The 16251-nt window shown below is 37.8% G+C and overlaps 2 protein-coding genes and 1 long non-coding RNA gene across 3 annotated transcripts in view; 1 reads left to right on the top strand and 2 right to left on the bottom strand.

Annotated features, from left to right (window-relative positions):
* LOC129759065 (uncharacterized) overlaps positions 1-6672 on the bottom strand; it is a 30583-nt gene extending 23911 nt beyond the window's left edge. Inside the window, exons 1-5 of the mRNA XM_055756479.1 lie at positions 6529-6672; positions 6292-6462; positions 5154-5824; positions 4326-5088; positions 3714-4263 (exon numbers count right to left, since the gene is read on the bottom strand). Of these exons, the coding sequence (XP_055612454.1) occupies positions 3714-4263; positions 4326-5088; positions 5154-5824; positions 6292-6462; positions 6529-6579 (2206 nt within the window). The 5' untranslated portion in view covers positions 6580-6672. The remainder of the gene's footprint in view (positions 1-3713; positions 4264-4325; positions 5089-5153; positions 5825-6291; positions 6463-6528) is intronic.
* On the top strand, positions 477-2192 carry LOC129759068 (tubulin beta chain-like). Its single transcript, XM_055756481.1, has 2 exons — positions 477-1078; positions 1143-2192. The coding sequence occupies exons 1-2, from the start codon at positions 643-645 to the stop codon at positions 2042-2044; spliced, it is 1338 nt and encodes a 445-aa protein (XP_055612456.1). The 5' UTR covers positions 477-642; the 3' UTR covers positions 2045-2192.
* Positions 6673-9857: 3185 nt separating the features above from the next.
* Positions 9858-11280, bottom strand: LOC129759072 (uncharacterized). Its single transcript, XR_008740123.1, has 4 exons — positions 10957-11280; positions 10436-10896; positions 10177-10378; positions 9858-10109 (listed from the first exon to the last, which is right to left on the bottom strand). It is a non-coding gene; the product is annotated as an uncharacterized LOC129759072 (long non-coding RNA).
* Positions 11281-16251: the final 4971 nt, after the last annotated feature.

The raw sequence follows: 16251 nt of genomic DNA, 5'->3' as shown, positions 1-16251 counted from the left end.
ATATTGGAATGCAATGCCATTTTAAATTACTCTTGATTGTGGGTTACTTTTATGTCGCTCTCCAGAGGGTGTGAGAATTGGTGAACCTGCAACACCGACGACATCATTCCACCTTTCGTTACAGTCCATCAGATGTACCCTTACGTGTTCAATACGTTTGTCCAAGAAGGTTCACCTTATATGAAACTGAAATAAACATGCTTGACGAGTCACATGACTGTGTATTTTCATAACAAACTGACTGTCGTCACCCATGTTCTAGCCCACAGTAGTACCTAGGTACATAGAAAGACAGGATGTCGCATTTTGTTTCCCACTCCAACGTGGCGAGCCTTCCACTTTCCTAATCGACTGTTCCTTACTTTATAGATTTTCCCGCCCTTGCAGAAGAAAGCACATGTTGAATTCCGAACTGTTGGGTGTATTATGGATCAATCATGGCATGCCGTGAAATGAGACAGTATCCTTGACGGGCTCGTACGACCGAGAAAAAATTTTCACTTCGATTTTCACCAACCTAGAAGTAGGACGCGTTTGAGTTGGTTCCGGATTTTTCTTGGATGCCTCTAGATTCCGTTTCATTCCTGGAGTAAATTACGGGATTTCAAAAATTGAATCTATCTTGTTCGGAAGAAGGTCAAAATGCGTGAAATAGTGCACATTCAGGCTGGCCAATGTGGCAACCAGATAGGAGCCAAGTTTTGGGAGGTTATCTCCGATGAGCACGGAATCGATGCTACCGGAGCGTACTGCGGCGACAGTGACCTGCAGCTAGAACGGATCAACGTATACTACAACGAAGCGACCGGTGGTAAATATGTACCGCGGGCGGTTCTTGTGGATCTTGAACCGGGTACGATGGATTCGGTGCGCGCTGGCCCTTTCGGACAATTATTCCGGCCGGACAATTTTGTCTTCGGACAGTCTGGCGCCGGTAATAATTGGGCTAAGGGACACTACACCGAGGGAGCTGAGCTAGTTGACTCCGTTCTAGACGTGGTTCGCAAAGAATCGGAAGGCTGCGATTGCCTGCAGGGATTCCAACTCACGCATTCTTTGGGAGGTGGTACGGGATCAGGTAAAATGAAAAAGTATTTTAAATCAACTTTTTTTATCTTCAATGTAACTCTTCTTACGTCCAGGTATGGGAACTCTGCTGATCTCCAAAATTCGTGAAGAGTATCCAGACAGAATAATGAACACCTTTTCTGTGGTCCCTTCGCCTAAGGTTTCTGATACTGTGGTGGAACCATACAACGCAACGCTAAGCGTGCACCAGCTGGTGGAAAACACAGACGAATCGTATTGTATCGACAACGAGGCGCTCTATGATATCTGCTTCCGGACGTTGAAACTTACTACACCCACATACGGCGATCTGAACCATCTTGTTTCGGCAACGATGTCCGGTGTAACGACCTGTCTACGTTTTCCCGGTCAACTGAATGCTGATTTACGTAAGCTGGCCGTCAACATGGTTCCATTTCCACGTTTGCACTTTTTCATGACTGGTTTCGCTCCTCTGACTTCGCGAGGATCTCAGCAGTATCGCGCGCTAACTGTCCCCGAGCTCACCCAGCAAATGTTTGACTCTAAGAACATGATGGCTGCATGTGATCCACGGCACGGCCGGTACCTAACAGTTGCAGCAATATTCCGAGGGAGGATGTCAATGAAAGAGGTGGACGAACAAATGTTGAACGTACAGAGCAAAAACAGCAGTTACTTCGTGGAATGGATTCCCAACAACGTGAAGACAGCTGTGTGCGACATTCCTCCGCGTGGTTTGAAAATGTCGTCCACCTTTATCGGAAATTCGACGGCGATACAGGAAATATTCAAAAGAATAGCCGAACAGTTTACGGCCATGTTCCGGCGCAAAGCTTTCCTACATTGGTACACGGGAGAGGGAATGGACGAAATGGAGTTCACGGAAGCCGAGAGCAACATGAACGATCTGGTGTCCGAATACCAACAGTACCAGGAAGCCACGGCAGACGAGGAGGGCGAATACGACGAGGAGGAAGAGGGCGCGGATGAATGAAGTTTTAAATTGTTTCAGTTTTAATTGTGAGATTGAAAATGATACTAACTTGTTGAATATTGGAATAAAATTTGGTTGCCTATCATCATGCCTTTGAAATGTAGCTGGAGCTGCTTTTTGTTCTAATAAAGTTTTATACCAACTGAAATGCATCAATTAGTAGAGCGTTTGCTCTCTATCAGAAAGAAAGAAAGAATTCATGACAGAAATGACATGACATGGCATGTGTATGTGAATGCTTAAAAGTTAAAACAAATGCTAGAAATTCCAGAGCTGATCAGAAATTGTCAATCCAATAGCAAATTTCCCAAACGAAACAGAACGAACCATAATCAGCACGCACCGATTTGCGCATTAGAGCTTTTTCTACGAAACACGTGACATGAGTTCAAATTTCACCTCATCGTACTGACTCCAGAGCCCTTTGAGCCTCAGATAACCTGCGATCGGTCTTCGGCGCTAACCTCCTGAACTTACCTGAAGCGTTTTTGGAGTCAGAACACTAAAGTTAAAATTTCACCAGTCACATCACGTGACTCAAAGAAAAACCCCCGAAAATGGTTCAGGAATAAAACGAGATTAGTTTAAATTAGCCTTGAAGATCGATCGCAGCTCAGCCACGCTAGCATGTCTAGGGTGATGGAGTAACTTGAGTCAACACTATGAGGTAAAATTTGGTAAGACATGTAACGTAACTCACAGGATAAGTTAGATGTATCCATTGTGCGCGTGGCTAAAACTAAATAATTATACACTGTGCCGTTTCTCTTGTCAGTTCCTAACAAATGTGTTATCTGGTGGTTAGTTGATGTCAAAAAACCGCAAAAAAATCAGTTAAAAAAAGCGAACTTTTACAAATCGTTTTTTTTTTACAATTTCGCGTTAACTGTACGAAAAAGTGTTGACGGTCTCTCAAGATAAACATATTTAAAGATGGAATACAGACGTCGAAAGTGTTTCGTTTAGTTATCAGCTTAGTAGTCTCGAAGTTCTTATTGAAATAGAGCTTTCAGGAACAAATAATGATGACACCCAGACGTTATTTTTATCACCTTTTCCCTCGCTCAAATAAACAAACTACCAACCCAATTTCGAACACAAAGATACAAAGATCTGAGATGTATTGTTTAGCCTACAGACTAAAATAAAAACGATAGCCAAGTTTGCTTGTTTCGCAGGAATAAACAAACTAAAAAAGCCGAAGGAAATCAATTTTCGGTGCGACATTGCCACGGAATGGAATCCATAAAATATTGCCGACGAAAACAGTCAATCGGGATAGCTTAAATTTATGACTGCGATGGCGTGCATTGTAAATCGGTTTGTTGAAAACTAGCGCAGATGTTGATTTCTTGACACGTTTGGGTGCTTTTGGGGAAAATGCCATCAGTAGGTTATTTTGCAGTAACATTTTTTTGTATCTGTTTGCCTACAGAGTCATGCCAATTTGGACAAGTATTAAATTGTTCGCATTGATTTATGCATTCATAAGGACGAATCTATTGAACAAGCCGCAGTGACAATTGGTTTCTCTAACTGCAAAATGAAACGCATACTTATACTTATTTGTAGGTAGGTACTGATATAATGTACCTACGCATCATCAACAGCAAGAGTGATTCCCAATAAACTTTCCCAAAAAAATAAAAAATTAGAATAGAATACTTACCGTATTGTATGGCAAACAGATAGTTGAGTAGATATTTGGCCATCATTGCCAGCAATGGAGTTTTTACATTGTAACCGGTGCCCTCCAACCCCTCGACGCCAAGATCGTTTATCTTCGGCTGGAAGAGAAGCAAACAGTCGCACAAACTAATAAACATGTGGACGCTATCGGCAAGCGAATCTTTGTATTGCTTCAGTTGTTTAATCAATACGTGAAGCAGATCCGAGGAACGTTTCTTCAGTTTTGCGCCCACGAACGGTTGGACCGCAACATACAGACTCGCGTCAACAGACGTTTCCGACGACGAATTTTTATTGCCATCACTGCGATGCAACATGCGAACCAGACCCGCCAGGACGCATTTGTACAATCGATAGAATATGGCTGTTTCACTTTTAGAGAAGCCTATTTTTTCGAGCAATCGAAAATCGTTGGTCACAATTTTGAGCATCACCGGCATATGCTCGTCGAAGCTGGTATCCAGCTCGAGAAAGGCTGCCATGCGCGAAAGGCTGACAACATAATCACCAATCAAAGTATCGTCTTTGCCCTGTAAAGGATCATAAAAAAAAATTAGAATAAATTGATAATTAATTCAAAATTAAATCTCACAATGTTTCGCGAAGTAAATGATGATCGCTGGTCGCACAACTCCCCAAAATATGTACTCAATAGTTCGGTCCACATACAGTCAACGTCGACGACGATATTCCGATAGGTACGGATAGTAGCCAACGTGCCATGCAGAACGTCAAAATTCTTCGCAGTCTTGGCCGTTTTTTCCAGAGCGCACAATAGATTAGCCAAAAAATGTTCAATTATTTTATCTCTATCCAGTTGAAATAGAAATTTCGCATTGGCCAGTGAAAGCAACGAGAGGTAAACTCTATCGTGAGCACTACTGCCAAATGTTTCCAATGCTTCGGGATACTGATGACAGAAGGTTTTAAGGATCTTCTGCAGGTGCGGGCGGTTCACCGATTGAGTAGAATTATTCTGCTGAAGCTCGTCTGTAAGAAGCTTGAAACAGATTTTAATCACGTAAACTAAAGACATGGATATAAAGAGTTTCTCATTGATGGCCAGCTGTTCATGAAGCAAATCGAAGAGAAATTGAAAATCTTGAAAGAAATCAAGCGACCACATATCCGTGATCAGGACCTTTAGACTTTGCTCACTGTGGTCGTATTTTGAGTACAAATGAAGGATTGACAAGAGCATTTTGTTTCGCATTTCTGGCGATTCATCGGGCGTGCACATTGAATATGCATGAAAATCAAGGGCATAGTCTCGAATAGCTTTATCTCGATGGAACATGTGCTGACGGATAACTTCAGACACTGCTTCGTCAAAAATTGGTTCTCCAATGCTTTTCCTGCAAGAAAAAAAAAACACAATCACAAAACAATCTGATGCCTAAATCGTACCAAGGATACATACTTTTGAAGAATGGAAACAATAGCCATGACATGACGTTCGTGGCTTTTGTAATTTACCATTGCCCGGACACATTTTCCACCTAGACATTCAACAAAAAAGGCGGCTACTGTCTCGATTACAACTTCAGATTGTTTCTCATCGTCCAACAATTCAAGCAAACAGACGGCTACTCGTGAAAACGTTTTAAGGTGTCGATGTTGTAAGAGTATCTCAAAAACTTTGAGAAAACTCCAGTCTAAGACATAAACATTCGGATAAGCTTCGAAAAGCTTACAAATGATATCTGCAATCAGTGGCAAGGTCATCGAATAACTGAATCCTTCTACCGAATTACGCAACAATAGTTTTTCAGTTCTGCGTAAAAACTTTTTCCTTTGATGTGACTCCTGATCTTGCTCCGAAGATCTTTCAGGCTCATGCTTAGCACTTTTCTCGAAATGTTCACGTACAACGGCCACATGGGCCAGAATAAGCGCGCTCAGATAACCGGCTATCATTTTGCATACGTCGTCGTTAGATTCGCAAAACCCTACCATCAGTTTGATCATTCTAACCATCCAAATGTTATCTTGTAAAAGCTGACGTCTATCCTGGACGATCAACAGCTCGAGGAACTTATGCAAAGCGCTCTGCACTGTTGAATCTGCAATAATGCTTACTTCTTCATAATCCTACAAAGAACAAAAAAAATCTTTTTCTTGTGTCCAGTCATAGTACATGGAAAATAATACTTTTAGAGATGTTGAAAAGCCAAATATTTTTTGTTGCATTAAAATGCATAAGTGCATATTTTTCTCATAATTTCAATGCTTGTAAATTTTAAGAAAAATGTGATTTTATGATAAATTCCATACATTTGCCAGTTTTTTCCATAAGTAACCATTTTTCGTGGCCTCCTACTAATACGTTGAAAGAGAGCGGAATATACCTTGTATATTTCAAAGTACTATGGCGTCCAGTTTGATTTTTCATTTAAAAAAAAATTATAAATATGGTTCTTACCAATAGTACCCAATGGTAATATAAAAAAATAGAGTTTAAAAAAACTGTAATAGGAAATTCAGCGTCCAATTAAGAAACAATTAGTTAACATTTGGCACAATTCGCCCTTTTCAAAATTCTATGCCTACACACTTACCGCCTTCAAGATTTTGTTGGTTACAAAATCGGCCCAGTTCTCAATGTTTTCCGGTTCCTCGGAAACCATCCGGTATTTGTATCCGGTGAGGTCTATGCACATTTGCAGTAAAACCACGGAACCGGAGTCTCGGTCGGTCCAGTAGAGTTTCTGCCATGATTGATATAGTTCCTGCGGAAACGGGAATTTGGGTTTGAGTGAAGGTAATTAATTTGATTTAACCGATTCTTTGCCTACTTTTACGGATGGATTTTCACCGGTGAGGCTAGCCACTATTCCTAGACTCATATTAGGACAGCAATTTTACGTTTATTACATGAAAAATCTGTATTTTTCGATTAATAATAGTTCCACACGTTTTGAAGGTTTTGTTGTTGTTGTTGTTGGTTTTTCAGTTTGATGGCCTGAGGAGCGAAGCCTCATATCGCCACACGCTAACTTTTGGCTACCCCTTAACGAATACTTTTGACCCGTTATTCAATAAGACTGGGAGAACTCCTTTTTAAGGATAAAGCGGCTGTACCCTTTAAGGGGTACTCAGCTTGATAACGCTTCAGCGGATGAAAATTACCCCTTATTTGAAACGCATGTATCAGATCATTACCCCTTATTTGAATGGAAATTTCAGGGGCAGCTTTTGGGAAATATGTTTGCTTGGAAATAAAGAACATCCAAATATCACATTTCTTTCAGTTTATTTTAATGAGAATAATTTAAAACTTAAAATAATTTTGTATCGCTATCACTTGGTTTACCATCAAAGTTGATCCTCCGCGATTGGGTTTGGAACCATGCATAATCTTATCCGCAACGTACTCCGGAACTGTGCAGTGCTGGAATAAAAGAATGAACAATATAATTTCTAAAAGAAAACAATGTGAATTTTCAATGAAATACTTACAACCTTCCTCATCATTATCAGTTTGACTGACTAAAAATAACGCTTTGCGGATTCGACAACATCTAAAACTACCCCTTTTGAAGGGAATCAAGCTTCTTGAAATAAGGGGTAATATTGATCCGATAAATTGACCCGTTATTTGACAGATCGCGAGGGTTCTCAATAACGGGTCATTTTTACGCCTTTAAGGGGTAGCCAAAAGTTAGCGTGCAGTGCTCTTTTTTTTGTCGTTTGACGCCTTATAGTTACGCTTGTTTGGCAGTTGCTGTCAAACTTGTAACTTTCCCGATAGGAAATACACCCTACTAGGGTAACGGACCTATTTTGGACCGCTTTGGGAAGTGGCTATGCAATTTTCTGGAATAAATAAGCATATGTTACAATTTTCAACTGCTTTATCCGTTCATAACGAAGATCAAGGCTTTTTCTATCGAAATATATCGTCGTTTGTTGCAATGTAACAAGATTTAAGCCTAAAAACACGATCCTTCAATCATTACTGTGGTCAGTATTTTGGACCACCAGGTTTCTATTTTGGACCACCCTTTGGACCTATTTTGGACCACCCTTAAACTAAATAATTTTTTTTCTAAATTTTGCTATATTTCGACAGCGATCGATGCGCATTTATGCGAATTATTCAGATAATTTTGTCTTTTCTTATTGTTAGAGACTAGTCAAGTTTTGTTAGTTCGATAAGAATGAAAACAGTAAAATTCCTGTTATATAGAACACACAAAATGTTATGAAAATTCTCACAGCACACTGAAATCTTGACGAAATTTGTTCTGCAGTAAGTGCAGTGTTCAATACTGGCCAGTTGGCTTATCTTTAGGCTCAATTTTCAGAACGCAAATCTCCTTCAGGCGACCCAATGATAAGTTGAGAAAGTCTGACATTATGAACTTCACGACATCAATTGATGCATTTTGACTTCCAAATCCTTAGTGGATTTGGTTTGGCTTCAGTTGTGTAGATAGATTCAAAAAGATAAAAATGTGCGAGATTTATGCTATCTTTTTAGCCATCTAAAAGCCAGATTTTTTCACAAAAATTCAGTTTTAAGTTTGATACTAACTTTGTTCTAGGATAAAATCTATCGTTGGAGTAATTCCAACAGTTTTTTTTAATTGCATAACTACAGGGGCTGAAAAACTAGATTTTTAGTACTTTATCGCTTCTAAAAGTTGCACATTTCAACCACCTTTTCCCAAGTTTTGAAACGTATATAGCTATAATTGAATATATTATTTGATAAAATTATTCTAATATTAACTGAGATATTTCAATTTTACAAAATTTAAACTTGTTGCATATTTGCTGATTTGTTGTCGTTTTTTTCCAAACCCCTCCTTTAGACGAGTTTTATTTTTCGTTTCTTCTACCTACCCAAGTTTTTTTTCTCGAAAATCATTCCTGAATACACTTATTTTACTGGCAATCCTAAATGGTTGAAACTTTTAGACCAAACTTTCAATAATTTTTCATGAAGCATAAAAAACAATGACTTAATAAAAAAAATTGGTGCAAGTGCAAGTTTTCATGTTTTGAGGCTTCTTTAAGCTGTAGCTTTTCACAACTGCTTATCAAACAGTTGCCATTAATGTCGATTGTTAGATTCACGTGATTCAAAGCATAGTGCACAAAAAGTAAGTTAAAACTATGATTGGCTTAGTTTTGTGCCGATTAAAGTGAACCTCGTCTTATGGCGAGTTTGGGCTTTGGCGAGCTGATTGAATAAAATCATGCTTAAATTTCAAATTTTATTCATAATGACTGATTGAAATAGTGTGCATAATTCTTTCATATCGTCGTACAACGTTTTTTTACGTTCATGAACATTTAATATCAAGTTAAATGCCCAGGTTATGGTGAGTGGTCCAAAATAAGTACCTAAGGAATACAGTAGGACCTATTTTCGACATGGGTCAAATTACTATTAAGACCAGTTATTTTGCTTTTTCGAGCTTGCAAAAAAGTTTTTACGTGTTTTATCATAGCTGTGAACATGTTTATATTTGTAAAATTCATCACAGCTATGCAGCAAACCTCTTGAAAGTTGACTCCAATAATGGCACGTCCTCCTAAAATGGCCCTGATTCGATCCAACTATGAAAAATCAAAACTTAATTTTCAATTTTCTCTCCATTAACAGCTTACTTAAATAAAATTTTAGATGTGATTAGAATCATAAGAAGTAGCTTTAACTATATTTGTTCAAAATTTTAATGAATAACATGATTTATGAGAGAAATATTGGCAAAAAGCTACAAGGTGGTCCAAAATATGTACCCGGTCCAAAATATGTACCCGGTCCAAAATATGTACCCGGTCCAAAATAAGTCCGTTACCCTATATACAGTACCGTTCATACACTGAACAAAATCGGGCTATAAACAGTATTGGGAATTCTAGTATTTTTGCACTACTAAAAAATCCAATACTTTTTATAAGTAAGCGCAAAATTTTGCACATATAGTTTAGCGTCCCGATAAATTTTATAGGAATTTCCAATGAAAGTTATTCAATCGTAATTTGATAAAAATGATTATTCTAGACAATGAAATGAATGTTATCCGTTCTTCTTTCGAATTTAAATTGATTTGTTATGAAAAATGAAACATCTGGGCTTGTAGCATTATAATATTTTATTAATCACTGAATCTATAAGTCGACCGTATTTTTACTATCTAATGGTGTCCATCTGATTTGTATGGTGTCACCATATCACCGCAGGCGTTTTTGTAAGTGCCTCTTCCGCGGGCGGGGGGGAACTTATTCGATTGTGGCGTCGATACTCTTGTTAGCGCTCACTTCCAGAAATAAGAATATCTCGACATCGTTACGGATAACAACTCTTCGCTGAATTCCGGCAGTTTCGAGAATCAGATGTATGCTTTCAGCATGTGATTTTTACCTAAAACAAAATTAAAAAAAAAACTCGGAATGAAAATATAAAAACGCAGGGGCAATGTTGGTGCTACCTCCAAGGCCCTCATGATTGGAACCTGGGCCACGGATGCAATTCTGAATTCTAAAGATGCTGACTAATTAGTTGCTGTTTCCAACGCTGACTCCTCTGGTTCCGCCGTGATAAAAACAAATGTTCCACCTCGTCGTTTCAGAAGATTTTCAGGGACTATTTTTTATTCTGGTTATTGTATTAAAAGGTTGATCGTTCTTTTCCTAAAATAAAAATGTTCTTAATTAATCAAAGCTTAACTTATCCTGTCACTATTTTACCAGCATGAGGTAGGCTGTTGCATCCGTTCCCTCATGGGTTGGACAGATTAGATCATAATGGAAACACTAGAACCAACATCAATTCCACTCTGTTCCATCCAATCGCCTGAGCCACTTCCGCCGCCTGAGCCACTTCCGCCGCCTGGTGCGCTTCCGTTTTGGGAGAAGAAATTCTGATTTCGCGGCTGTGGCTGCTGCTAAGCTGGTTCACTTCTTGTGAACCATCCGGGAGATGTCCGGTACGATAGTTGGTGGCTGCATGGTGTCTGGATGTAACCGTCGCTGAGGAACTGGCAGACTGATGGTGTTTTCTTCCGCCAGAGTGATGTTTACTGCTGCTGCTGTTGATATAGTGGTGCTGGTTGTTCTGTCCCGGTGTTCATACTGTTTGTAGATTCTGCTCCGGTGTTTGTCCGGCCGGATGGTGGAGTTTTCTATTGCATCTGCCGTACTTTGTTGAGCTGTACGGAGGGTAGAAAAACATTAAAGTTTTCATTTTACAAAAAGTTTTCATTACTTACCTTCATCGCTTTTGTTGTTTACGGCCTAGGTGCTTTTATTTTTCATTTGTGTTATGGCCATTTATTGGTTTCCTGACCAAAGTAAAAGGTTTTCTTCCGGAATCGTACGGGTCCACATATGTCTCGTGTTTTTTTCGACGACAGCAGCAGCCTAGACACACTACACTCAGATGCGCGATATTGCGGCTGGGCCTCGACTATCTGGACAAATATTCAGGATTTAAATCCATCACAGCTGTTGCTGATGTTAGCCACAAATTTGTGCTTTCCAAGCAGGCTCACAAGCGTGAGCCTGTTAGTAAAGAACTTACAAATTGATCGAGTCGGTGCGAATTGTTAGTAAATTTATTAGATATGAAAAATATAAAATCTATTTATAGATAAACATGTGAAAATTAATGGATTTTCCAATATATTTGATTACGATTATTAGGCTCATCGTATTCATTAGATTTTCCTATACTTTTTAGTATGTTATTCATCAACAACATACACTTGTAGAATTTATTGGATTTTCCAATAACTTGTGCAGGATAAATCATTACTTTGTATTTAAGCGATTAACTTTAAAAATTATTGAAATGACCTAGTAAATTTTATTTCCAGATTTGGTTCAGTGTAGTTGTATAGAAATTGAAAGCACGACTTTGAACTTCCATAACTTTTTACTCTGATGATATTTTTTGATCAAATTTTTTGCGTTAGATAGATCATCTATCACACTATTATATCACAAAATTTGAGCTTTCTGGAGTTTGTATGGCATGAGATACAGTAATTCTACGAAAAGCGGACTTTTTGGACTTTTCTCATTTAAACTGCAATATCTCTGAACCTACGCTACATTTTTATTAAAATTTTGCAGAGTGATTATTGAAATACAAAGCTAGTATGTCTGAAGTTTACGAAAAGTTCTATCGATGAGATCAAAAGTTACGCGAGGTGCAATATTTCAGGCATCCTGGGAAGGCAATTTCTATAGAATTTTGGACGAATGTTTCCAAAATAACGACTTAACTAACGCACTTCGAAATTCCTTTGATCATGGGTAGCTTCCGATATTAGGCTACTCTTTCGACTCACTTTAAATTCAAAAAAAATCAAGAAAATCAACCAAAAAATACAATCAGCTTGTGATGAAAAAAGTAATTGATGAAACACCAGTATTTTTCGTTCCTCCCGAGAAAAATACCTTAAAATTTTATTCACGTTTGAGACTCAAGCAACCCCTCCCTATGGTCAGATCTTCCTGAAATTTGGCATGTGACCTTTTGGTAAGTTAATAAATAATTTTGACTTAGAGCGAGTTAGATTTACCATATTTCATTCTTCCTATACTTTTATAAGTGTACTGCGGTTCGTTAAATTATTAAATACTACAAAAAATACTGTTATGGAAAAGTAGCCATAACTTCTCCAATTTTCAACCGATTTTGATAAACAACCACTTGAAATCTTCATTTTAAATTAACATTCAAGGACAAAAGAAAATCAGATTTTTTAAATGGTACCATCGAGTCTAAAACTTTAGCTGAAACAAAATTTTCTCTAAAAAAATGCGTTTTTTATAATTTTTTCTATCATAAAGTCATTAATATCAACAATACTGTTGATCATACGCAAAAACAATGTTCGGATGATCGATAGAAAATTTATTCACCTTCACTATGCAAAAGAGGGAGCTCAAATTACTGTTTTACCGTCCGAGATATTTCAATCTATTAGATTGAATCTTAGATTGAATCTAAGTACAAGAACTACATTATTCATTATTTTCATTTTAGACAGCCAGTAGTCTGAATAATCATGGCCAGCAAGAACTCTATTCAGCATCCGAGTTTCTTCACCATCCAGCTCTGTATACCAAAACCAAGGTCTATAGTATACTGGGAAATTCTGGAAACAGTTCGAAGAATTTCCTGCCCTTATTGTTTTGCAAAACTATACACAGAAAAAAAATCTGAATCCTTAACAACACTGAAATTGAAAAACCTTTAATATTACATGACGTCGAACGCGATTTATTGATGTAAATTTATGGATTGAAAAAAGTTGAATCCATAATAGCACTGAATTTTAATGACATGAATATTACTTGACACGGAACGTGATTATTTTATGTAAATTTCCATCACATATGATGTAAATAAAAAGAAGCATCACATATGACGGAATTTTCAGTGCGAATTAAATATTACACGTCTTAAATATTTACATGTCTTTCAAAATTTACACGTCTGTTGAAATTCATAGTCGTGTAATATTAAACTTGCTCTGAAAATTCCATCATATGTGATGCTTTTTTTCGTTACATCATATATGCTGTAATTTTACAAATGGAGCCATGGAGTTTATTTAATATTACATTACACTGAACGCGATAATGTAATGTAAAAATAAAAACTGTCAAAAACAGGAACACGAATGTAAACAGAGTGTTTAGTCAAGTCTTGAACCAAAGTATTTTGTTAAATCAGTTAGCTTCTCAGTCCATCGATATCGTTGGTTCCGGATATCTCCGAAAAGCAGCGGCAGCGGAAGTGATTCTGGAAGCGGCCCACACTACTCTGCTTAGATCCGGTACTTCGAAAGAAAGTGAAAGGTGGTGAAAGTGCCTGTTAAAATGAATAAATCATTAAAATTTGTTTGTAGATTAATTAAATAAATGAAATTTATTATTAAAAGATTGTTTCTTGTAAAAAAGATGAAAAAACTCCATTGAATCTGGTCAATAAAAAAGTAAATAAAACAAATTCCAATAGGATTTTTCCGGAATTCAGTGGCTTTGAAATTTACATCACTTTCATATTACATGCTGCATAATATTACAGGCGTATAATGTATAACTGGCACTGAAAATTCCGTCATATATGATGCTTCTTTTTATTTACATCATATGTGATGTAATTTTCCAGATTTTTTTGGTAGTGTGTATCTTTGTACCACTGGTTAGTGGCATTTGCCAATTCCTGCTTGTAGTTCCTGATGACATCAGTCCATAGAAGCTTGTTGATCAATACTGCGTTGGATTCTACTCCTGCTTTAGCTAGGCGATCGGCATGTTCATTCCTTGAAATGCCGACATGCCCCGGTATCCATTGAAGGATGGTTTTAGTTTGATGCAAGTCGTGACAAATCTCGCCCGTCAAGGAATCCCATTTTTTATCTATCTGACAAGATAGTAATAGTTGGCATGCTGCTTGAGAATCGGTGAGTATGACTTTTCTGTCTTCTTCTGAGTTCAAGATTTCCTTCAAGGCTATTTGAATAGCCAGTAGCTCCGCCGTCATAATGCTGGTTGATTGATCGATCCGTAAACTGATCATTGTTTCCGGTTCCTTAATGTAGACACCAACTCCACAACCAGCTGTTGTCTTTGAAGCGTCGGTGAAAATTTGATTCAGATGTCGGTATTCATTGTTTAAATAGTCTAAGGTGATTTGTCTCATTGTTGGTGTGCTCATTTTTTTCTTATTTATTGGAATTCCGTGTATAATGGGTCTTATATCAATTGCCGGAATTTCCTCCATGTCATAATTCTCGTATACGTTTTTCACCGTCTGTGAGTTGGTCAAGTAAACCTTTTCCATGAATGAGTAACATTTCGATGTTTGTGCATTTTCATCCGGTTGAAGTGCGTCAAGCTGCTGTGCGATAGCATCTTTCTTCTTGAAGTGTTGCGTTATCTTCTTCATTGCATAGAATTGTCTTTTAAGGTTTAATGGTTCTTCATTTGCAAGAGCCGCAAGGGTGTTTATAGGTGTGGTCCTAGAGCATCCTGTGGCTATTCTTTGGCATTGTCTGCTGGATATTGCTAGCATTTCTTGATAGGTTTTTGGTGTATCCCCGTATATAGCGCTACCATAAGCTAAATAGCTGCCATAAAGTGCCTTATGGAAGTGGATCATCACTTTAGGAGTAGCCCCCTTCTTTATGCTTCCGATTATCTTTAGCATATTCTGGCGATCTTTTATTTTCGATTTCAATTCTCTAACGTGAGCACCAAAATTGAGCTTTTGGTCCACGTGTACTCCCAAATATTTATAGTTTCGTACATTCTCTATTGATGATCCCATAACCGTTAGGCCCAGATCTACGTTTTTCGAGGTGAATACGATTGCTTTCGTCTTGCTTGCGTTAAGGTGCAGATTAATCGATGCACTCCTATCTGCGAACCTGTTAATAGCATGTTGTGCTTTATCTTTGGCTTCTTTCAGGGTTTTTCCCCTAACGATTTTGACGAAATCGTCAGCATACTGTACTGTTACTACTTCTTCATCTTCTGGATCGGTGTTATGAAGTCCTGACGTGTACAGGTTGAACAGAGTTGGTGACATAACATCACCTTGTGGTAGTCCTGTTGATATTGTCGTTGTGACCAGACCCTTATCTGTTGTTATTGCTAATTTTCTGTTATTGAGAAAGTTTCTGACCCATACTTTAATATCCGAGGGGAAATTCATTTCTGTAAGTATTGTGTTAAGCTTTTCAACACTGACAGCGTTGAAGGCGTTACTAAAGTCGAAGAAAACAGCTATGTTGATCATTTTTTTCCTTTTACCTTCCATTATGTGATTGACTACATACGCTAAACAATCCTCTGTTGATCTTCCTGACCTAAATCCGAATGATAGGTTTGGAAGTAAACCATTTTTTTCGCTATGTTGTTGTATTAATTTTAATACAGCTGTATTTGTAGATTTTGTTATCGTCGACAGCAAGGATATTGGTCGATAAGACTCAGGTTTACTGGGATCCTTCCCTGGCTTTAGGATGGGTACCACTTTAATAGTTTTTAAATGATCTGGTAAGGTGCCTTTATTGAAGTACGAGTTCATATTTCTCACTATTTTTTCTTTCACTTTCCAGTCGAAACAACGTAGTATTTCATAGGTTATTCTATCAGTACCTGGAGCAGATCGGGCTTTTTTCTTTTGAATTATTTGATTCCACGATGCTAGTGATAGAAGCTGTCGCGGTTCTTCTAATTGGATGTTCGGTTCAACTGTGACCAGGCATGGTTGTGGTGGTCCGAAATTATAGTTTAAAAATACTTCAGTCTTTTCTGTGGATGTTAGTATTTCATTGTTTTTAGTTGTGTCGTTGTGGTGATATTTCAAGTTTTTGATTAATTTCCAATTAGCTCTTGAGTTCCTGGGATCTATGTCTTTGGTGATTTCGCATAACTTTTCTTTTATTAGGAGTCTTTTTGCTCTGAGGAACATCGCATTCGCTTTTAACATAGCTAACAGATGGGTTTCATTTGAAAGGCTATTATACATTTTTCTGCACAAC

Source organism: Uranotaenia lowii, unplaced genomic scaffold, assembly GCF_029784155.1.
Source record: "Uranotaenia lowii strain MFRU-FL unplaced genomic scaffold, ASM2978415v1 HiC_scaffold_10, whole genome shotgun sequence".
NCBI lineage: Eukaryota > Metazoa > Arthropoda > Insecta > Diptera > Culicidae > Uranotaenia > Uranotaenia lowii.
Note: the sequence above shows the minus strand (reverse complement) of the source record. Positions and strands in the feature narration are given on the sequence as shown.